General features: G+C 45.4%; 1 protein-coding gene across 3 annotated transcripts in view; it reads left to right on the top strand.

The window, feature by feature from the left end:
• CLIC5 (chloride intracellular channel 5) overlaps window positions 1-23,752 on the top strand; it is a 185,353-nt gene that overhangs the window by 135,737 nt on the left and 25,864 nt on the right. For all 3 annotated transcript variants that reach the window (XM_054492202.2, XM_054492204.2, XM_054492205.2), the window contains exon 4: window positions 6,070-6,176. In XM_054492202.2, coding sequence (XP_054348177.2) covers window positions 6,070-6,176 — 107 coding nt within the window. The remainder of the gene's footprint in view (window positions 1-6,069; window positions 6,177-23,752) is intronic.

Below are 23,752 nucleotides of genomic sequence, written 5' to 3'. Positions count from 1 at the left end.
ACTGGTTTGAAATCCCACATGAAAAAAATGCTCTTTTCAATAACTAGAGTTTAGACTTTGCCTGGGAGACCCATAGAGGCAAGTTCATGACGCAGTTAACATTTTCCCTTTTAGAAGTAACCCTGGCACTCAGGAGTGGGGGCTTCCATCATAATCATTAGGAAGTGGAAAGTGGAAGCAGTGAGGAGCAGAGGGGCCCATTTGGTCTTTTGCCAGGCAGTGGATGGAGGGGTGAGGGGCTGGGGTACAATCCTAGTCTGCTAGTGATGTGCTGTGACCTCTTGAGCCAGTCCCTTTGCCTCTTGAACCAGTCCCTTCTCACTCTAGGACTCAGTTCCCTTCTCTGTGACAGGGTATCTCCCAGAGCCCTTCTTGCTCTCTGATTCTTCACATGCCCTTTAGCCAGGTTCCCTCACCACCTCCACACCACCCCCAGTGCAACTGTGCCTTTCCTGGGCTGCTTCTCTAACTCAGGGGTCTCCAATCTGCAACCACAGTGGGACCACAAGGTGGGCAGAGATCGCTGGAATTGTATGCCCCATGTGTCCTTGAACATTCTTCCAGAGGCGAGTCATCATCTGACTTCATCATCATTTCATCAGATTCTAAGTTTCCATGATCCATATAGAGCTGGGCAGGGCTGGATGCGGACCCTCCCTCCACTCTCTCCTCTCCACCTACCTTCCCTGTCCTGAGCTCTGCTCCCGCTTGTCCAGGTCCTTCTCTGGACTGCAGTTGTGTATAGGAGGTTTTATGAAGTGCATTCCTGCCATGTTAGTGACCTAACAATCCAGTACTCTCAGGTAGCAGAACTCTTGATGCTGTTAAAATGCATATCTCCAGAAGGCTACCAAGGTGGGGGCGCTAAGGGTGAGGCCATCAAGTATTCCAGAGCATCCCAGGATTATACCTTAGATGCCTCTGCACCCATCAGACTGAGGCAGGTGCCACAATTACCTCCCAGTAAATGTTACCAAGCCAGTGCCTCAGCCCCATAGAGACCTACTGGTCTGCCCAGAACAAACCACCAGCCTCACCAGCTTCCCCAGCGACTCAGGCTGGGAGATGGAGTGACTGGGAAGTTGTCAGGCCTCTGGAGCAGGGCAGCCTGGCCTTCTGGTTCTCTAGGGGGCAGCAAAACCCTCATAACCATTCACCAAGCGCTGGTCGGCCATGTGTTTCTCATCATACCACTATTTGTAAAAGCTGCCAAAAGCCAACACATTATGGGAGCCTTTTTCCCCTTAGCTTTATTTCTTAAAGGAGAAAACCACATACAAACACTCCAACCATTTTTTTCAAATCACATTTGATCCCAGGGAGCATTTGGTGTCAAAATGAGGAATCCAGGAAGTCTCAAGTTGTTTCTAAATGAGACTAACATCCATCCCTCTCCTTAGATTGACCTAGTGAACACTCGACAAGGAAGTGTTGTGATTAATGCTGCGATTACTGCTGAGATATTCTGGCCCTTGCCTTTCATCTCCATGGAGTGGCCAAAGTTTCTAGGATTCAGCACTGAGAGTCAGGAGCCCTGCCTCTAGCCACCTCTCTATGAGTGTTTGTCATATGACCCTGGGCAAGCCTCTCTCCCTCTCAGACCCTCCTTGCCTTCTCATCTCTAAAATGAGGGGGTGAAACTACATAGTCTCCAAGATGCCTTTTGTTGCATGTTCCACAATTCCATGAGTTTCTCAAAGTACTCTTCCAGAGCTGGTTATTGTCTCAAATAATCCTAGCACATAGATGCTGTAATAAAAATTCAGGAGGGTAAACTGATATAGTCTATTTACACAGCATGTCATTTAGTCAGTCATCTAGCAAGAATGATTTAAGTATCAACAGGGTTCAGAACACTGACAGAATTGGAAGACAACTTGAATTCATTATTTTAAAAAATGTATAGCGATAACTCACCACAGTAAAAAACAAGAAAGTTCTGACCCTCTGGGAGGTAGAGAAACAGCCTCCAGACCTCCCACAGGATGGCATGGTAGCTGGGGGCAGGAGGTTTGGAGTCAGAGTGACTCGGGTTCAAATCCATACCACTAGGTTGTGCTATGCTGCAGTAACAAAGCAGCCATAAAATTCCAGTGGCTTAACAGAACACAGGTTTATTTCTCACTTGAGCAAATTCTGAGAGGGTAGTGTGGCCCTCTTCCATCCTGTAGTTTTTGGAATACATGCCCTCCAAGGCTCCTTCAGCAGGGAGAGAGAGAAGAAAGATCTCCCAAAGTGTTTTGCAGGGCCAGGGCTGCAAAAAAAAAAATGTCATGATGACATTACTTTCCTTCCTATGCCATTGGTCAGAATCCACACATGATCCCAACTTAGGTGAGAGAGAAGCTGGGAAATAGAATTACATGGCTATTTAGTGAGTATGCGTATTCTCTGCTACAGGCAAATGACCTGAAATCTCTAGAATCTTTAATTCTCACATCTATAAAACAAGAACCATACTGTTGATCTTATAGGGCTATTGTAAAAAATAATACTAATGAGCCTAGTGCCTGATATGAAGTAAGAGCTCATTAAATGGAAGCTCAAAGAGTTAGAAAGGGTGGCCAGTGCCTGTTTTGGGTCTGTCTCCCAGGTGCAATTGTACAGACAATTGGTGACCTTAGGTCTTAAATCCCCAGATCCTAGGGGAAATCTTTTAATGAATAAACCAGGCCTCTTCCACCTCCAGAGATCTTTTGCTTACACAGCAGACATGAGTCAAACAAGCACACAGTCAAGGATTAGAAAAGTCAGATGCATTAACATCCTTCACGTGTGAGGGGTTGATGAAGTAAGGAAGTGGGAACAATGGAGAACGGAGAGAGAGAGGAAGTCTTTCCACTTTTCGGCTCGTTATAAAAAGGAGGGAAAACACTCAAGCTGCCATCAGCAAGGCCATTCCATCAGGACCGTCTTTCTTTTTCTCCAGGGTATCTATACCCAAAACCAGTCTCAGGGCCTGGTCCTCAGTAGGTGTTTCATGCACGTTGGTTTAATTGCATGGTGGGTATCCTTTTGTTCAGTGTCTTGATTGGCTGTGGCTAGTCAGTGAGAAGTCAGCTGGAACTCTAAACCAGATAGGGCACTTACCATCTGCAATGGTTTTCTCTTCTTTTTTGCTACTATTTTCTACTTTTGAAAAAAATTTTTTTTTTTTTTTTTTTTTTTTGGTGAGAAGCCAACTGTTTTACTTCCCAGAATGAAAGTTAAGTGCATGCATTTGAAATAATATATCTTAAAAACCGGGTGGAGAGAAATTTTCATAAGTTAGATCAGGAGTTAGCAGCTTTATCTGTAAAAGGTAAGATAGTCATGTATTTTTGGCTTTGTGGGCTCTTCAGTGTCTATCGCAATTCCACAGTGACACTGTGAAAGAAGCCATAAACTAGTATGTAAATGAATGGGCATGGCTGTTTCAATAATATTTTACTTATGAATACAGAAATTTGAATTTCATATTATTTTCACATATCACAAAACAGTATCCCCCTTTTGATTTTTTCCAAGCATTTAAAAATGTAAAAACCATTGTTAGCTTGAGAACCACAGACCAATAGGGGTCATGGGTCACAGTTTGCTGACTCCTATTGGAGTTAGAAAAAATTATCTTCTCTTTGATTATCATCAGATCACATCCAATGTTATTTCAAAGCTGTTTCTGTGAGTGAAGCACTCTTCCTTAGCCTTTTAGAGAAACAGAATGTACTTTGTAGCCCACTTATTTGCATATTTAAGACATGCCATAAATATGGAGGTAAAATGAATGCACTTATCCTATATAGTATCCTCCCCCAGTGTAGTTACTGAAAGTTGCTAGATTAACATCTTAGAGACACGCTTCCCACAAAAACAAAGCTCAAATGGAACACTGCACTACACAGTAAAATCACAACAAGTCCTAGTGCTTGGGAAACAGGATGACACCACCACAGCCCCCTGAATACACGATCCTCTGTCATCATCTTGGATTTGGTACCACACATCCCTGTTTGGCCCAATCTGATTGTGAAGAAATGATCAGATGACTGAAAGTCTGACCAATTGATGAGATACAGCAAAACAAAGCAAGAAACCCAAACAAGCTGTCCACTGAGGTGCATTTTCCAGGCCTTTCTGTCTTTACATTATCAAGGAGAAACAAAGAACACTTGGCATTTGTTAATAGCAATTTAAGTCTATCGATTCTAATAGCATGCTGGATTCTATGTGAGAAGCCTGAAATAGAAAGAGATGACACTAAATTCCTATGTCTTGGTAGATTACCTAGTATCTTGCAGGAAGCCCTGCTGTGTGCCCCCAGCCACAGCAGATGAATGTGATGATTCTCAGTATACCCAGGAAGACATGTGTGTGGAGCATCGGTGCAAAGCGCCCCCTCCTGATGGATGGAGACAGCTCCTCCAAGGTGGGCAGCTCAGCCGTTAAGGTTCTGGGGCTTTGAGAATCAACAGCGGAGTTTATGAGAAGCCACATAACGTGGAATTTAAAACCTAGTCTTCCACAGTGAAACTGCCTGGGTTGGGATCCTGGCTCTGCCAGGCAGCCATGACCTCAGGCAAATTGCTTAACCTCTCTATGCCACCGTTTCCTCATGTGGGAAATTAGGCTAATAATAGTACCAATAGAGTTGTTCTGAGGAGTAAATGGTGAATATGTGTAAAGGGAATAAACAGTGCCTGCCTGCTGCACAGTAGGTGCTCAATGCAAATTACCTTTCACTGTTTCCAGAGAAGCAGTAGAGGGGGAAGGACACTGCTGCAGGGCTAGGAAACCAGGTTTTCATCATCCCTCCACCATTTATTAGCCATCAACATTTATCTTCTCAGGTATCCAGTTCCCTTCCATGTAAAAGGAAGACAATAATGCCTTCCTTATCTGCCTCACAGCAGAGAGCTGGACTCTTCCAATGGCAGTATCTCTGAAATTACACAGCCACCTAACATGGCCCCAAAAGGGGCCCCAGAAGGAATCCTAGCTCATGGGCCAGTTGAGGAACAAAAAAGCATTAAAGAACAACAAATATTTTTTAAAGTCTTGTTTGGTTCAAACTATCAAAAACATCAAAACAAACAAAAAGGATTTTGCTTTTTAAACATGAGGCAACCCAACAGCCCACAGTCAAAAACGATTCACCCAGAGATCACAGAGGTGCACATACGTTGAAAATAATGATAGCCTGGCAACTGTCTCCCATCTCTTCCCACCCCTACCTGGCCATACCCATAAAATGCTTGTGAAATAATATTTATTTGAGTTGATTTTTTTCATTTTGATGGGGCTAATGAGTCCAAGCCCTGGGTTCCCACATGAGCAAGTTTACCTCCTTCAGTCTCAAGGCCAGTGGTCCTAACTCCAGCCTGCCTCTTGTATTATATTCTGGCTTCAAAATGAAAGGCTCTACGAAAGAGAGAGAGAAGGGGGCTGAATCATTGCAAATGTATCTCCAAATAAAATAAAATAAAACAATTGAAAACACATGTCCTTTTTTGGAGCTTGGTAGTTTCTGCATGTTATTACTGCACACAAGTAATAAGCATGTGAAGGACACTTCAGAAGAGGACCGTGGGTATTCTTCCTTTGGAGAAATGGTTTAGTGCTAACATACCTGGCATCTCCTTGCTCCCAGAATTAGCTCTGTGTAGCTAGGATTATAATCACAGGACTGGCAGTAGATGGTTACTTTAGTGGGTAAGGGAAATGTTGAGAACCCTACCAGATAGAGAGGCAAGTTCAGAGGGAACTTTGATTGGGCCATCTCACTGGCACATCATTATTGGTGACCCCAAGAAGAGGACACATCCTGAGACCCCTGAATGGCATTCTGGTTCTTTGCCTAGCAGACTGTGTCACCCTAGGCAGATCTCAGCACCTCACTGGCCTCTGGTTTCTTCTATGGATGACCTAGGGCTGAGAATGCCCACCCTCCCTATAGTATGAGGATATAGACCCCCAAAACATTTTGTAGATGCAGCTGGAAAGGGAAGTATTGCTTATCACGATAGAGACAGTCTCACCCTTAAAGGAGCTCCAAGTCTACTGATTCACAGAACACTGCATCCTCCATTCCAGGTACCCCAAACTGGCTGCAAAACACCGGGAATCCAACACAGCGGGCATCGACATCTTTTCCAAGTTCTCTGCCTACGTCAAAAATACCAAGCAGCAGAACAATGCTGGTGAGTGACTCCCTTCCACCAAGAACCCTTGGCAGTGTCTATTTGCTGCCCAAGGCATCTTCAATTTGCCCATGGGCATGTCAAATACTTGGGCCACAGAAGCATCTGGAACCAATACTGCTTATTATTTGCCCCCACCCCCCTGCCACCACCATCTGGTCCCCCTTGACATGGGGGAGGAGGTGGTGGATGCTGCTGCCTGGCTGGTGCAGGAGGAAAGGCTTGGGGCTTTACTGCCAAGCTGGAGAGAGGGATGCAGTTTGTCCTCTGAGCCCACCTTATTGCACAGCATAGTGCACTGCATGGAACGGTCCTCACTGCCCATTTGTCCCAAGTTCACAACCCTGCCTGTGATCACATTAGAGCCACATATTCCCGCTTCCTTCTGGTCCCTGCAAGATTTCTCCAGGGATATTTCCAGAGGCCAAGGGAGAGGCAGCACAGTCACTACTGTGGCAAATGTGGAAGGCAGACCTGGGCTGTGTTCACCCCTTCTGCAGGATAGTGGGCCCTGGAAAGCCACTCCTCAAAGCCTGGCCCATCCTACATCAGGCCCTTCATTTCTGACATTGGCTACAGAATTCAGGGCTTGGTTCTCTTGTGGGGCCTTCTGAAAGGGAGCTGAGTCCCCCCCAGTTACACTCACAGCACTTTCAGTCCTTCATTTGGCATTGCCCTTTAAGAATTACCTAAAGCCATTTGAGTGGAACCGTCCAAGTAAGCAGGCGTAACACTTGAAGAATGGTGTTAGGCCCATGAGGAACAGGCTGGCCACTGCAGTGCCAACCTGGGGGGCTTGGATTTTTATCCTATGGGCAATGGCAGCCATTCCCTTGCCCTCAGAATGGGACGACAAGACAGCCTCACAGGCTGGATGACTGGAGTCCAGCACAAAGCCAAGCAACGTAAGTGCTTTATGAATCTTTGTGAATGAGCGAGTGACTGATGCACAATGGACCAAAACAAGGGAATAGATGCTAGATGCCCCAGAAGCTCCAAGGAGAATAGCATCTCTTTGGATCAAGGCGACCAGCATATGCAGCTATGCATGGTAAAAGAGATGAAATCTTGGCAGGAACAGAGTTGGTGTAGTCGGAAGTAAATAATTCAGGAAGCTACTCAGGACCCAGATTGTGACAAGTGCAAAACTCAATTCTGGAGGTCCAAAGAAGAAACAAACACTTCCTCAGTCTTCAATGCCTGGCAGATGCAGAAGGACAGGCTTCAAGTCAGTTTGATCCAAGAGGGTCTGGAGAGCTGATTAACTGCAGGTAAAAGAACAAAATAATTTCTGTCAAAGGTATTCAGAACCAGAAGCATTTACCATGGGGGTAAATGCATGAGACTCCTTTTCTGGGAATTTCAACTGGGTCATAAAGATTAAGAAGGAAGCAGTTAGCTGAGATCATTGAGCGGAAGATGTGGGGAAGTTGAGAAAAAGTCAGGGACAGAGACCGGAAAAAGTGACTGAAGCCCACATTGCCAGCCTGGAGGGCTTGGGTTTTTATCTTGTGGGCAATGGCATCCATTAGAGGTGTGTGTCAAGAAACTAGAAAGAGAGTGGCTTCTGGGAAATAAGAAGCATGTGGAAAGTACTTTCAATCTACTTGGTGCTCTTGCTTCATTGCTGCTTGAACCCTATAGTGTGTGGAGTAGTGTCCCCCCAGAATTCATGTCTAGCCTGGGCAACATAGTAAGACCCTGTCTTTACAAAAAAAAAAAAAACAACAACAACAACAAAAAAAACCGTTGTTTTTAATTAGCTGAGCAAGGTGATGTATGCCTGTAGTCCCAGCTACTCAGGAAGCCAAGACAAGAGGATTGCTTGAACCTGGCAGGTCGAGGCTGCAGTGAGATATGATCATGCCACTGTACTCCAGCCTGGGTGAAAGAGCAAGGTCCTGTCTCTAAAAAAGTTTTTTTTAAATGTATGTCCACCTGGGATCTCAGAATGTGACCTCATTTGGAAATAGGGTCTTTGCAGCTGTAATTAGTTAAGGATTTGGTGATGAGATCATCTTGGATTTAGTGTAGTCCCTAAATCCAATGACTGTTGTTCTTATAAGAATAGGAGAGGGGCCAGGTGTGGTGGCTCTCGACTACATCCCAGCACTGTAGGAGGCCAAGGTGGGTGGATCACCTGAGGTCAGGAGTTTGAGACCCCCGTCTCCCCTAAAAATACAAAAATTAGCTAGATGTGATGGCACATGACTGTAGTCCCAGCTTCTTGGGAGGCTGAGGCAGGAGAATGACTTGAACCCGGGAGGTGAAGGTTGCGATGAACCGAGATCACGCTGCTGCCCTCCAGCCTGGGCAACAGAGCGAGACTCCATCCCAAAAAAAAAGAAGAGAGGAGAGGACACAGACATGCAGAGGAGAAGGCCATGTGAAGACAGTCAGAGACCGGGGTGATGCTGTCACAAGCCAGGGAACTCTTAGCTTTCCGGAAGCTGGAAGAGGCAAGGAAGGACACCTACTAATACCTTGATATTGGAACTGTAAGGGGAAAAGTCTCTGTTGTGTTAAGCCACCCAGCTTGTGGTACTTTGTCGTAACAGTCCTAGGAAATGAGTATGGCCCCTCAGAGCCATCGTGGGAAAGAAGAGTCATTGCTGCTTTCCCAGCTGAGGACACAGAACCAAACGAGAGAACCCATGACTTGTCTACCCCCAAGGCAGAGCTGGCTCTCGAACCCTCGTTTTCAGACTCCACACCCAGTATCCTTTCCTCTTGGCCACAAATATCTTCTTTCATACTTGTCAAAGTGCCCTCAGAAAGATTATCTCATTTGAGCCTTCCAGATTTTTAAAATTATAAATGGTATTTACATATTATCCATATTTACAGTTCTCCTATTCCCAAGGCCAAAGCCAGTTTCCACCAAATGCTGCATATCCATTTCTTATAAACTCAGTACTCTCCAATTTTCATTGTTTCCCCTTCTTCTGTTTCACCCTGTTTTCTTCTGTAATGAGACTTGCCCTTGTGACTCCTGCTTCCCCTAACTCATTTGCACATTTCAAAGCTCCAGCATTGCTGCTTTCCCAAAGAGCCTGTCCCCAGATGTGCTATTCCACCTTCTGTTTAACAAGACACCGCACATTCCTTCCCTGGAACTATAACTTTCCCACGCCCCTCCCTTCCTCTTTACTTGTCCTTCCTCCCACCCAATACCCCTGAGTTGTGGTCAACTGGGTCCAAAGTTCTTAGGCTTAGCAAGCCAGAGGTCAAGGCTCCTGTAGGGCTTGCCCTCCTGTAGAGAGCAGCATGGCTCCTGTGTTATGGTCCCAGAGCCCCACAGCCCCTGACCTGGGAGATGGTCCATCCCCTTTCTGCTCTGTGTGAGCTCCGTGGCTGTGGCCTCTCCCCAAGAGCATCAGCATTCAGGCCCAGGCCTCCTTCCACATGCCACCCTACATTACTTTGCCATTTTTTCCCTCTGGATCTTCAGCTCTGCACCTAGTTCTCCAACTTTCTTTCTTTAGAGGGTTTCTTTTGTGTTTTCATTTACTTTCTCTTGAACAGAGACCTCTCTCCCCTCCACCTGGTCACTAATGCCCCAGCCCCCATACGCACACTGCTCCAGGTCATGATCCTTCTCTGCCCTCTCAAAATGAAAGCATGAGAAAAGCCAACACTGTTACATGGTTCTCCATGGTGGGTCATCTCTCCACTCCTGTGATGGCTACAGGAACCACCAAGTAAAATTTCCCTGTTGTTCCTCAAAGCCTTGTAAGTCCCCGGCTACCACAACTGAGACCCCATCCATGGGAGCCATCCCAGCAGTACTGGAGTAATGGAGAGAATCATCCATTAGTTTGTACATTCAGTCATTCATTGATTCATTCAACAAACCACCAGTTATATAAAGTGTCTACAAGTCTGGGCTAATATTTAAAGGACACTGCTTATGTGCCAAGTACTGTGCTAGGTTCTGGAGTTGCCAAGGCAACGAGACAAAGTCATTGCCCTCCATGAACTAACAACCTACAGGGGGCTGTAAAACATGTAAACATGCAATTCCTGGCCTGGGTTTGAATCCCAGCACTTCTACCTGCACAACTTTACCCAAGAGACTTACTCTCTCTGAGCCTCTGGCTCTGCATCTGTAAAATGGACTCTACATTCAGTTTCTTTATCTGCCAATTAAGGCAATTAATAATATTACCAAGGTTTGTAATGCATGTTCATCTATTTTATAACTGAGTGCATGTAAAACCCTTAGCACAGTGCCTGGCCTCATAACTGTTAAATTTGATTATTCTGATTATTGCTATTAGCACAAAAATGGGACCAAGATGAATAATGACATCAGAAACTGCTGCTTCAGCTCTTGCTTCCCCCTCAGTTAGCTCTTCCAAATCTCCCACCCATTCAGTCTATTTTCTACTTTTTAAGCTTTGTTGGTTCATGGTCCTCCTCTCCAAAGTGTCATCAAGGAGCGTCAGTGGCCTGGCCCGACTCTCATACCTCAGCAGCCTTGCATTTTTGTTTGTTCCCCGAGGGATGATTCTGTGCTCCGTGTACTATCACTGTACTCGTCCCTCCTCTATAATTTCTAGATCCGGGTCCCCTTGGTCTGTAGTAACCAGATACAGCCTCCATGCCCCCTCCTCTCACTCTTTCCAACCTGCTCTTCACTTCACTTAAATGTAGACTGGATTTTCTCATGACTAGGTGGCAAGATCTCACATTAAGTCAGGTGCTACTTGGGGAAGTTGCTTCGTTTTCTTGTGCCTTAAGATCTCTCACCCACATCCCTGGTTTGGGGGAGAAGGATAACGACAGTGTTTCTAAACATGATGTGTTTCCCATGCAGAGAGGCAGGCGACTATGTGTGGCTCAACTTGCAGATTCTAAAGCCGATTGATTTAGAGTTCAGACACCAGCTTTGCCTCTTGTCCTTGTAACATGGCGCAGGTTACTTCAACTCTGTAATGCCTCAGTTTCCTCATCTATGAAATGGGGGTAATAACTGTGCATACCTCATAAGTGTGCTTGGAATAATGCCCACTACCATGTTCAAAGTCAGCTGTTGGGGCCGGGCATGGTGGCTGACCCCTGTAATCCCAGCACTTTGGGAAGCCAAGGCAGGCGGATCACCTGAGGTCGGGAGTTTGAGACCAGCCTGACCAACGTGGCGAAACCCCATCTCTACTAAAAATACAAAAATTAGCAGGGTATGGTGACAAGCACCTGTAATCCCAGCTACTCAGGAGGCCGAGGCAGGAGAATCACTTGAACCCGGGAGGCAGAGGTTGCAGTGAGCCGAGATCACCCCATTGCACTCCAGCCTGGGCAACAAGAGTGAAACTCCATCTCAAAAAAAAAAAAAAAAAAAAGAAGTCAGCCATTGTTCTGAGCAGTTATCTCGGGTAGACAGTTGTACCTCAGCAGACAGTCCTGGTATAAAAATGCAGTTTGAGGGGTTATACATCTTTAGATGATTAAGACAACGCCCAAGGATCAATCACATGTATGGGATGACAAGGAGGAAGAGAAAGAAAGACTAGCCGGGGAGGATGGAGGAAATGGGGGGTAGTGGGGAGAGCATGAAGATGGGAAAGCAAGCTTTGTTGTTGTTGTTGTTATTTTAAAAGAGTGATCTGTGTTATAAAAGGCTGCAGAGAAGGTCCTGGGAGACTTTTGCCTGCTGTGTGCAGCTCCCTGAAAGTGTCCTTGGGTATCCTTTTCTGTCTGCTTTTCTCATGTGGAATCCACCCATTACTCAGATTCTACACAACCAGAGAGAGCTCAGTCTGACGGAGGAAGCACAAACCCTGCTACCTTAGAAAGGGGAGGACCAGTGGGTGATGATAGGGAATTGGATAAAGAACCCACATGGGAGGAGTGCTCGTGGTCCTGCGAAAGGGCATCTTTGAGATGGGAGAAAGCAGCACTGCATTTAGATTTGGCTGGAGGGGTTCCTACTCTGAGCCCCACATTCACTTTTTCAATCTCGCAGGGAAAAGTTATGCCCTGGGTTTAGACCTGGAGGTTCATAGAGTGCTGAAGTAGAAGGCTTGAGGGAGGGCACAGTGTCATCCATGCCCCTTTGGCACATCTTGCACCATCCCTGTAGTTAACAAGCAGTTAGCTCTGTCCTCCCCCTTAATCATGCTCTCTACCCAGCCTGCCTGGCACATGGCGGAGTTCAGCAAGGGCCTGGGCCTCCACCTTCTGCAAGCCAGTGCCTCCACCTCTAGCAAATGTCGCTGTGAAACACCCCTCCCCGCCTGCCACTGGAACACCCCTTTGGCTCCTTGGGTTTGTCTTTTCCCTAAAGGGGTTTCTTTGACACCTACTTTAACATGTTCCCCACTCGCCGTCACTCCTAGGAGGATGTGGACTTCTCTCTCCGAATATCTGTCTTACATTTTGCATTTCTTACCCTCAATCTGCCATTTGAACACACTCTAAAAATCCCTGCAAATCTCTTGGCTTTCAAGAAATTCATTTTAGTTACTTATCATAATCTAGGCAGAAAGTGCTATATTTCACTTTATTTTCCACAATCTCTCTTTCCTTATGCTTCAATCCTAGCAATACACATGATTCATTTCATGTTCTGTCCACATCGCATATGGCAGGTAATTAACAAATGGATCTAATGTGTATCTTGAATGCTCTATTCTGATTAACTAATTTGAAAAGTCTCCTCCCCCTTTTTAAAATTTCTTCCAGTTCTATCAAGTTTCCCTCAGATACAGTTAATGCCCTACCAAGAATTACCATCCTTGTTTTTGGTGCCAGTGTCGTATTCTCATGTGCTTTTGCCCCTTTCCTTTTTAGCTGGAGAGGAAGTAGGCATGCCTATGCCTGTAGCCTAATACAAAAATTCAGTATTTCTCCTGCTCCATTCACGCTGACCACCTTCCATCCATCCTCCTTTTGCACAGCCCACTTCCACAGGAGTCCCTTTCCCCTAGTTAGAGGTCTGAAAAGCCCCAGGCGCAATAGTATCTCATCTGTATCACATGCAGTCTTGGGGCTTAAGCTCTCTCAGGCCTCTGAGGCAACCTGCACTAAATGGTGTTTTGCCCAATCTGGATGATTTTAGTCTTTCAAGGCTTCCTTTGAATTCCCTCTTCTCTTCCCCCTTCAAGTCCACTTTTTTCTCTTATTTCCACCTCCGTATTCCTCTGTCTTGGAGGGCCTTCTTTCTCTTTTAAAATTTATACTCCACTTGTTCCAGAAAGGCTTTATAGCTACTCATAGGGATGCATAAAGCACGGCAAACCAACAAAGGCCAAGAGGAGGTGAGAAAGAAAAACAAGGAGACTACCATCAAATGGAGCCCCGGGTGAGCTAAAACAGTCGGGGCAGCTCCGGGGCCTTCGTGCACCACACAGAAGGTAGATCACAAAGTTGGCTCTAAACTTGTGAGCAGACAAAGCAAAACAGGGCCCCTGGTCAGCTGCAGCTCGGTCCTCCTAGAAGATAAAAACAAACCAGCCTCCCAGAAGAATAACAAATATTCCTGCTGTGAGCCGCAGGCATGGAGGAGCTGTGGTTTCCATTTTCTTTGGCTCTCCCCTCCTGGGACTTCTCTTTCAAGCTGCTGTAGACTCCAGGCCCTGCTGACTTCCTGCTGCTCTGACTCCTCTCCATCTTCCCCCACCTGTGAGCTGTGCTCCTCCCCATCTCACAATCCCTGTGTTCTCTCTTCACCTGAAACTCACTTTCTTCCTTTCTCTCCATCTTCTCTGGAAGACTCAAGAGACCTCCCTGCAGCCTCAGGTGTGTGTCACCAACCTCCCTGCCCCTCTCTGTCCACCCAGGACATGGGACACAAAACAGCCTGTCTGGGCTTATCTATTTTCATCAAGATGAATGGGCTCCCGCACTAAGTGTGCAAAGATGTACCCCTTTCACTCGCAAGGTTGCACCTAGTTCTCTTTTTATGGAAGACTCTGAAATGTCCTAACATACTCTTCCTAAAATACTTGTCCTAATAAGGTGCTTCTAACTTCCTAAAGAAAGCCCTAAAAACTTTCCTTGGTATCTGTGACGTGCTGGGCACATGCTCAGATTGCATTGCCCTTCATTAGTTGTAACTGTAGGGGCCATGTTTTCCAAACTGAAAATCAGATGCCTAACAAATTGCCTTCACTGAAAATAATCAAATTATAAGAAATTGGTACTGTCCCAAGAAATCCAGGACACATGTCCCCAAATGAAAAGCACCTGGTTAGGGCTAAGCCCTCTGCTTCTCCTTTCCCTCCAATCCAAGCTCAAACGTGGTTACCAGAGGGCGAGGGAGTGTACCCTAGTTCCCACCACCTCCTGGTTCCCAATTTGTTGCTGGAACAAAAAAGTAGCCATTAGCCACACAGGTCCCTGAGCAGTCTTGGTTCTGTTTCCAAATAAAGGCCAAGGTTTCCACCTCCCTAAGGCTCACATCAGAGGCTCCTCTTTCTGGAACCTGGAAATGGACAGTGTGCTCCCTGGGCTTATTCTGGAAAAGTTGATTGTCCCTGCTACATGGAATGGAAGAAGACTCTCAGGTTATTCTAGGAACCTCAGTGAGCTTATCTCAGAATTTGGATGATCATTCCCACTGAATGGGAATGTGATTGAAGGAGTACATTGTGGCTCTTATTAACACAATATCAATGACTGTCATCCTGCCTCTCTCATTTCTCTTCCTCATCTCCTAGAGCCCTCATAAAAGGCAGCAGGGGCAAGCCAGCCACAGGTGCATTCCTCGCTCTTTCCTTGTCTTCTTGTTCCATTCAGGCCCGAATCTTCAAATTGCTCCAGTCTTCTCCTTCTAAGAGGTGCCACCTGCAGTGGGTCATGTTCCTGGCTGATGCTGCTAGAAAAAGAACTCATCTGTATCACTGGCAGTCTTTCTTTTCCTTCCAGGTTCTCATGGTTTGTGTCCCCAACAACCCATCCCTGTCCTGCCATCTTGCAGACTGCCTGGTGTGACCACACAGACAGACTGATTCCTGCAGCCTGCTCTGGTCCTCCCTACCCCGGGGGTCACAGTGCCTCCTTCCCTTCGCTCCCTTTTAATAAGATCTTAAGACTCTTAAAGTAAACATATTAAGCAAGATCATCCTCATTTGATGTATAGAAAATTTAGGCTTACACACTTCAGCTCAACATTAGAAAGTATACAATTAGGCCGGGCATGGTGGCTCACGCCTGTAATCCCAGCACTTTGGGAAGCCGAGGCAGGCAGATCACGAGGTCAGGAGTTTGAGACCGTCCTGGCCAACATGGTGAAACCCGTCTCTACTAAAAATACAAAAATTAGCTGGTCATGGTGGCGCGTGCCTATAATCCCATCTACTTGAGAGGTTGAGGCAGGAGAATTGCTTGAACCAGGGAGTTGGAGGTTGCAGTGAACCGAGATGGTGGCACTGCACTCCAGCCTGGCGACAGAATGAGACTCCGTCTAAAAAGAAAAAAGAAAATAAACCCTAAAATTAAATCTGTAGAATGGACTGCCAGCAAAAGAAATGAGTATCCCATCAACAGAAAGGACCAAAAAGAGGCTGGATCTTTGGGGGTAGGAACTGCCTAATCTAAGGTGTCATTGATTGTATGACACTATTATTTTAAATACTGGCTGGGCACAGTGGCACAAGCCTATAATCCCAGCACTTTGGGAGGCTAAGGTGGGCAGATCACTTGAGGTCAGGAGTTTGAGATCAGCCTGGCCAAATGGCAAAACCCAGTCTCTACTGAAACTAGAAAAAAATTAGCTGAGCATGGTGGCGCACACCTGTAATTCCTGGGAGGAATTACACTTAAACCTGGGAGGCAGAGGTCGCAGTGAGCCAAGATCATGACACCGTACTCTAGCCTGGGTGACAGAGCAAGATTCCATCTCAAAAACAAACAAACAAACAAACTTCTAAGAAACAACAACAAAAAAATGCTATCACTTAAACAAAGTGTTTTCACTTAACCTCTCATATTTTGATTGTAAGACATTGCCTGATTTCACAGATGTTAAAGAGTGAAAAAAATGTGCACCTTAGACTTGATGAGATATAATAGTGGACTTTCACAGTCCTTTCCAGATCTAACCTTTTATTACTTCCTTGAGGCTATTCAGTGACATGTTAGACCCTCCTTTTGCTTGACCTTGAGCTACCCTGTTGGAAAGAAAGTGAATCAAGTTCAACATTGCTTCTAAATTGCTCTGGGATAGCTGTACTCGCTCCATTTCCAGTAAATAGCAACTCTGCTCTCTGTCCCTCTTGCCTGGAAACAGGTAGCTCTTCCTCTTAAGTCAGGGCTTGGCAAACTTTCTCTGTATCGGGTCAGATAGTAAATAGTTTAGGCTTTGCAAGCTACATAGCCTCTACCAGACTCTGCTCAATTCTGCTGCAGGAATCATAAGGCAGCCACAGATAATATGTAAACAAATAAATAGGGCTATGTTCCAATAAAACATCATTCGTGGACACTGAAATTTGAATTTCACATCATTCTCACTTCATGAAATATTATTCTTCTTTTGACTTTTTTCCAACCATGCAAAAATATAAAACACAAAACAATTCTTAGCTTGAGGGCAGCATGAAAGTAGGCAGTGAACTGGATTTAGTCCTTGGACTGTAATTTGCTGACCTCAATCTTAGGCAGTCCGTGGCTACAATAGCAAGTTCTGTTAATTTCAGTATGCCTCAGCCTCCTCAACGGTAATATGGAGATTGTAATAGCACCCTCTCTTGAAGATTTGTCATGTTAATTAGATGAATTAATGCATATGAATCACTTAGGACAGTTCTTGGCACACAGTAGGCACTAGTATGTGATAGCTATTGCTGCTGCTGTTGCTGCTGCTGCTATTAATTTCACAATGCTCCCCCCATCTCCATACCTAGTGTCCACCCTTCGGACTGGGCAGCCCAGCTTTCCCTGTAATGAGGAGGCATGTGCTGCCCTCTTCTGGCAGGCAGAGGTATCGTCGCCAGAGCCAGCTGATGTGATTTATTCAAGGCCTGTGGATTCACAAGGGTCTTCCTATACAAAGATTCAGTTTTATCTAAGCCAAAGCTTAGACGGTTCAAACAAGGCTAGGTCTTCTTCAAGGCTCAAAGCTACCTTCCATTATCTGTCCCCCGCACCAAGGGAAGGGCATGTCCACCAGTCCTGACAGATCTACCATAGGAGGTCCCTGGCTGCCCCCCCCAATGACAACTACCCCCAAATGCTTCTTTCTCCCTTTCCTCTTCTCCTTCTACAACCTTGAGTCTTTACATTTATGAACTTCCTTGACCTAAAATAAAAAAGTGCTTGAAAGGATTCAGAGCGGCCTGGGAGGGCTGTTAGCCTAGAACTAACAAGCCCCTTATTATCAAAGGCCCTGTGCTTTCCCCCAAGCGTCATGAAAGCCACTGCTGCTGGGGGGTAGGTGGGGAGGAGGGTGGGGGACCGTGAGGTGGGGCATTTTTTCCAGATTCCCAGGATGTGGTGAGCCACGTTTAAAAGAGAGTGTGTATATTTATTATTCCAAGCCACTTCAATCATAAGGCGCTTCATGCCTTCTCCCCTTCCTCCCTCCCAGCCCCCAGCCCCCAGCCCCTGTGTCACAGCGGCCCTGTCTGGAGGGCCTAGCCATCCAGAGGATGGGTGCAGCACCCCCCTTCTCATTCTGCCTTGTGCTCTGCCACGGGCCTGATGAGAAAGCTAAGGCCAAGTGTAAAAAGCAGCAGGAATGTGAAACCTTATTACCCTGTAGCATGCTCAGAAACAGTCACTTAGGTGGCTGTGGGGCTCCATGTCTACTCTGTTGGAAGCAGTTCTTTTGGAGGACAGTTGGGTCCCAGGAAGACCGCCGCAGAGGCCTGGGAGTCCCACGGTGGGCTGTTATCAGGCCATCTTGATGAAGGCTCCTGGGTGGTCAGGCCGACCTCCACAGCAATGCGGATAACATGTGACCGTCTCACCACTTCCTCATAAAGCAGCCATTGCTGTCTCCTTTCAAAAACGCCTCTGGTCACAAAGGGACCCTTCAGGCTGCCTTCCTTGGCAACCCCTGTGTGCAAATAGCCAACTAGGGGTATTTTGTTTGTTGGTTTGTTGGGTTAAAGTTTTGCTTTGACTAGCATTCTTGCAAGGAAAAACAAATAACCTAGGCTTGGTGGGACCCACCTCGGAGGTCTGGTGGGCTCTGCACTTGCATGTCCTCATCTCCTCCCTCACGGAGGGTCCTTGAGGCTGAGAGCAGGAGGGAGAGGAGGGGGCAAATGCTTCCTCTGGCCCCTCCCATGAGCTGCCCCAGGGATTCCTCCAGAGGGTCTTTGATTTGGTTCATTATTGAGGTGGATGCTTGCAATTTATAATTTAACAAATCTTGCTCCTGAAATGAATCCTTGGGCAGTTGTAAGGAAGGCGGTTGGTGGCAGTGTGGCCTGTTGAATGGGGCAGGCATGGGGAGAAGGGGGTGGGGAGAGCTGGGCCCTGTGTGGGTGGGCGCATTCATTAGTGGAATTTTGCTGTGTGGGCTCCCGGACTGGAGTAGAGCGGAGACCACCAACACCATTCCATGTGGTGGAATTTCCCGCTGTCTGACCAGAATGAGTTCTCCTGGCCTGGCCTGGACACAGATCAAGACCTGGGGAATAAAGGAACGTTAAATAACTGATTTGCACATGAGTTAAATGCTCTTTCACCTCTTCCTACCGTTACCTCATCCTATGCAACCAACACCTCTTGTCTTTGTGCAGTCTACACATAGGAAACAAATACATTTCTCAATCTCTCTCTCTCTCTCTCTCTCCACACACACACACACGCACTTACGCACTTTGTGTGTGTTCTGATGTTCCTATGTACTGGCAAAGGCTATCACATACCTCCTTAGACAGGCTCATTTCAATTAATCTAAAAGAAAGTGCTTACATGCAAAATTATATTCATGATGGGACACAATATAAGTCTCATAACTTTACCACTAAGCACAGGATATGCAGACCACAGAAGTACAGTAGTGTGTCCATGGGTGTGTGTGTCTACATTTCATTGTGTGTGTGTAGGTTGAAAGTATCACAGTTGGTTTATACAATTACTACATTCATAACCCCTTGTCTGTGGTTAGGACATAGCTTTGAGGAAACTTTTTCCAAGTTTCTGCTGACCTTTAGGGGAGAATAGCTCTGGGTAAGTTAACCTGTAGAATAGATTCCCTCATTTTTGGTAGAGCTGGGGCTGAAAATGACAAGATGTGAAATCCAGGTGGTGCGCTGAACCTTCTAGCAAAAGCTTCAGCATTTCTCAGCTTTTAAACATATTTTGCTACCAACTAGTGTTGCAAAGGCATAAGAATTAAAACCAGGGATTAAATCTAGTCTGGTATTCTGACTTTATCAGCAGTTTAGAGGGATAATTTGTTGGAAAAAAGTTGCTACATGGAACTTTGCCTTGAAAACCCCAGGCTTTCTTTCAAATCCTGCTCCAGAGCCGTCTTGCAGGAAGGCACTCCATCCCACCTCAAGCTTGTTTCCAGGCTGAGCCGGAGTAGCCTCATGAGTTAAGACAGGCACAGACTTAAGGCTTAAGCATAAAGCGCACTTCTTTTCATTCCTCGTTAGCCAGACCATTTTCTACCTTGCGCATACATTTGAATCCCCTAGGGGTTTTAGGGGAAGAATAACCCCCATAGGTTCTTAGTTGGAAGGGACCCCTGTAACAAAAGACAGATTAACAAGACAAAAACAAGCAGAAGTTTATTAACATGTATATTTCCTATAATGAGGAGTTCTCAAAGAGATGGCTTTGAATTCTAGTTTCACAGCATCCTCATCAAAGGACAGTAAACTTTTAGAGATGTGACAAGGGAAAGAACACTTTGAGTCTCTAGGGGCAGCAACTTGGGGGGATAGCAAATGAATGGCAGATAAAGGCCAGTTAGCAAAGCTTCTTCAATGTAGATTCCTGCAGGGCCATCTCCAGGAGCATGAGTCTTAAGTTGTTTTCAGTGGTTCTCCCTGGTAGAAGGGGGGAGGCAAGATATGTTTTGTCTTTGTAAATCTATGTCCTGCTTTTAGACAAATAGAGGGAGGGCAGAGAGCTTTACTGCCTCTGTTTCTTCTGAATTGTCTTCATCTCAACAATCCTTCCTATTTTGGGGGTGACATATCCTGGTTTCCCACAGGATCTTGTTACAAAGCAGATATTGAGGTAGTGGATCTGGGGCGAGGCCTGAGAGCTCCCAGGCGATTCTGACACTGCTGGTCCAGGGCTGTGCTGTGAGAAACAGGGTTCTGAGCAGCTGTCTCCGTGAGGAAGCATGCTGGGTATGCCTTCTTCATCGTTGTCACCCCAGACCCCAGCTCAGCGTCTGACCCAGGGCAGATGGTCCATCAATATTTGTTAAATGAGTGAAAAAAGTATCCCAAACACTTCAACACGCCTCTACCTTGTCTGTGCCTTTGCTTGGGAGATGATGACGGGGCCTCATCAGAGCCACGGGCACGTCCTCCAGCCACTTCCTGTCCCAGCTGTGGAACCTCACCTTTTAAATCTGTCCCCATGTTGCAGACTCCCCTATGCTCTGACTGTATTTATTTAAAACTTCCCAGTCCCCATTTAAATGCTATGATGGTCTGTGACTAGCATTGTCTTTGACGTGAGAATATACAATGCTTTTGTAGCCTCTGTTATATGATATCAAGCTTCATAGTGAATAATCTCACTTAGAGCCAATCAATAAAAGAGTGCAAGAACCTGAGCAGCTCTCCTCACTAGGATGGCCAGTGTGCTGGTGGGCTTTGCTGAAGTGGAATTTTTCTTTTCACCATTATTTTTATAACCACATTCAAGGGAAATTCTATTTGGTGTTAAAGGTGATACTTCACCAAGAGTCAAAAGAGAAAACACAGAAGGCTAAATTCTAGAGTTTTTTCAGCTAGAAGCCAGAGGTCAAATTATTTTTCTAAGACCCCTGGCGGACAAAGCATTTAATGATCTGGATCAAGGCAAATAAAATATGTTTCTCTGGCCGGGCATAGTGGCTCATGCCTATAATCCCAGCACTTTGGGAGGCCGAGGGGGGTGGATCACAAGGTCAGGAGTTCAAGACCAGCCTGGCCAATATGGTGAAACCCCATCTCTACTAAAAATACAAAAAAAAAAAAAATTAGCCGGGCATGGTGGTGGGCACCCGTAGTCCCAGCTACTCGGGAGGCTGAGGCAGGAGAATGGCATGAACCTGGGAGGCAGAGCTTGCAGTGAGCCAAGATCACACCACTGCACTCCAGCCTGGGTGACAGAGCGAGACTCCACTTCAAAAATATATATATATATGTGTGTGTGTGTGTGTATATATATGTATATATATATGTGGATATATATATGTGTGTGTGTGTATATATATATATAGGTTTCTCTGTGCTAGTGTCTAGAACCTCTTCCTTTCCGGAACATTCTGGGGAGGGGAGGGTTGAGCCATGTGATTTCTCAGACCTCCTGCACTCAGCTCTTAACTCTGATGGTCTCATGCCCACTGATGTTTGCAATGATAGTTATCCATGTTCTGTTTCCATTGTGGGGACCCCAAAGATGAGTTTTACTCAACATTTTGCCCAGGTCTGAAACTGCCTCAGTTCTACCTGAGTCATTTGGCAGACAGGTTGGTGCTAACCTATGCTTCTCTCTTGGCTCTGATAACAAAGTGGCTGGGACTCTGTGGGAGGGTATCTCAGGCCAAACTAATCGAATCCCTTCATCCATCCTCAAAAGACCCAGGGCTACTATTATACAAAGAAAGGGAACTGTTGTTCCTCTACAGAGTTAAAGCTTGTTACATAAGTATATACATAGAGTCACATGATTTTAGGGTCCTTCATCTTTCCTCAAACCCCACTGAACAGCTTATTCTTTCAACAAATACTTATTTAGTACCATACGCTGTGCAAGTTGCTAGAATAAAAGTGGAATAATAAGGCTGAGCGCGATGGCTCATGCCTGTAATCCCAGCACTTTGGGAGGCCAAGGCAGGCAGATCACGAGGTCAGGAGTTCAAGACCAGCCTGGCCAATATGGTGAAACCCAGTCTCTACTAAAAATACAAAAATTAGCCAGGCGTGGTGGCACATGCCTGTAGTCCCAGCTGCTTGGGAGTCTGAGGCAGAAGAATTGCTTGAACCAGGGAGGCGGAGGTTGCAGTGAGCTGAGATCACACCACTGCATTCCAGCCTGGTTGACAGAGCAAGACTCTATCTCAAAAAAAAAAAAAAAAAAAAAAAAAAAAGCGGTATAATGACATAATGGCATATTAGCAATACCTATGTATATTGGCAAATGTTGTGTTTGGCTTTTTGTAATAGAAGCCTGACTACAGTGGCTAACGCAAATATGTATTTTATTAGCAAAATCTATGTAACATTTTACTATGAGCCATGCCCTGTTCTAAGCACTCTTGATCAATGTTTACTTCTTAAGAGGAATTTGCTTTTCTCACATAACAAGAAGTCCAGAGAGTAGAGAGTTCCAGGCAAATGTAGTTGCTGAAAGAAGTCGAGAATTGAGCTGCTGCTTAGAGCTCCTAATTCTCCATCTTTAGTGTGTAACTTTCATTCTTGTTTCACAGGATGGTTGCTCCACCTCCAAACATCACATCTACATTCCAGACAATGCCAGCCGCATCTATCTTATCTTTTCTAGAAGCCCATTGATTAATTTCTACCGATATCTCATTAGCCAGAACTTGGTTATTTGGCCTTCTGTAGCTGAAATTCTGGGAATCTAGGAAGATGAGTATTTTTGATAGGGCACACTGCTACCCTGAAAAAAAATATATATATATATATATATTTATATATATATATATTTATATATATATTTATATATATATATATTTATATATATATTTTTATATATATATATTTTTATATATATATATGGGCTCTGTCTTCTACTAGTAACAAATAAAAGGAGACTGAATTCTTGTATATTCAATTTTTGTATATTCACTTTCAAGTTAAGGTGATTTTTTTTCTCTGTCTGGTGAAAATACCTGTTCTAGCCATTGCCAAAAAGGACATACTACTTTAAATTCTCCTTTGGTGCTGGAAAAATCTGAGTCATTTACCCCCTACTAGATTTCAAGAAACAGAAGTATAAAATTGCACATTTAATTTGCTACACACTTCAAACTTTAGGAGATGCAAGACTCAGGTAGTAAAAGCTGTGCAACTCAAACATCCAGTGGGTAGCTTCTCCCCACAAACTGTAATTTTTGTTGGGGCACATTAGGGTATCCAGGGAACTGCTCTGAGCAAGGGGGAGGGAGGTCCAGGTGTACTTGTAGCATATCTGGGGAATTCTGTGTAAGTATCAGTCACCCCCAACCTTTAAGGTTGGCCCATTTCACATCTGTTATGATGAAGGCTTTCGGCTGGGGGACTGTGGTTCTGGCTGTAGAGTCAGAATGAAAGGAACAGCTGAATATCCCTGTTCATGTCAGCATTTCAGGGCAGAGGATGAGTCAAGCACGATGTTTACTGAGCAGGGCCAGAGGCAAGAGCCACTTTTTTCTTGCAGCTCTAAGAATTTTTTGTTGCTTTTTTTGTATGCTTTGTTTCTCACACATCAGCATCATCATGCATTGC

Source organism: Pongo pygmaeus, chromosome 5, assembly GCF_028885625.2.
Source record: "Pongo pygmaeus isolate AG05252 chromosome 5, NHGRI_mPonPyg2-v2.0_pri, whole genome shotgun sequence".
NCBI classification, from domain to species: domain Eukaryota; kingdom Metazoa; phylum Chordata; class Mammalia; order Primates; family Hominidae; genus Pongo; species Pongo pygmaeus.
The sequence above is the reverse complement of the archived record's forward strand: the minus strand, read 5'-3'. Positions and strand labels throughout refer to the sequence as shown.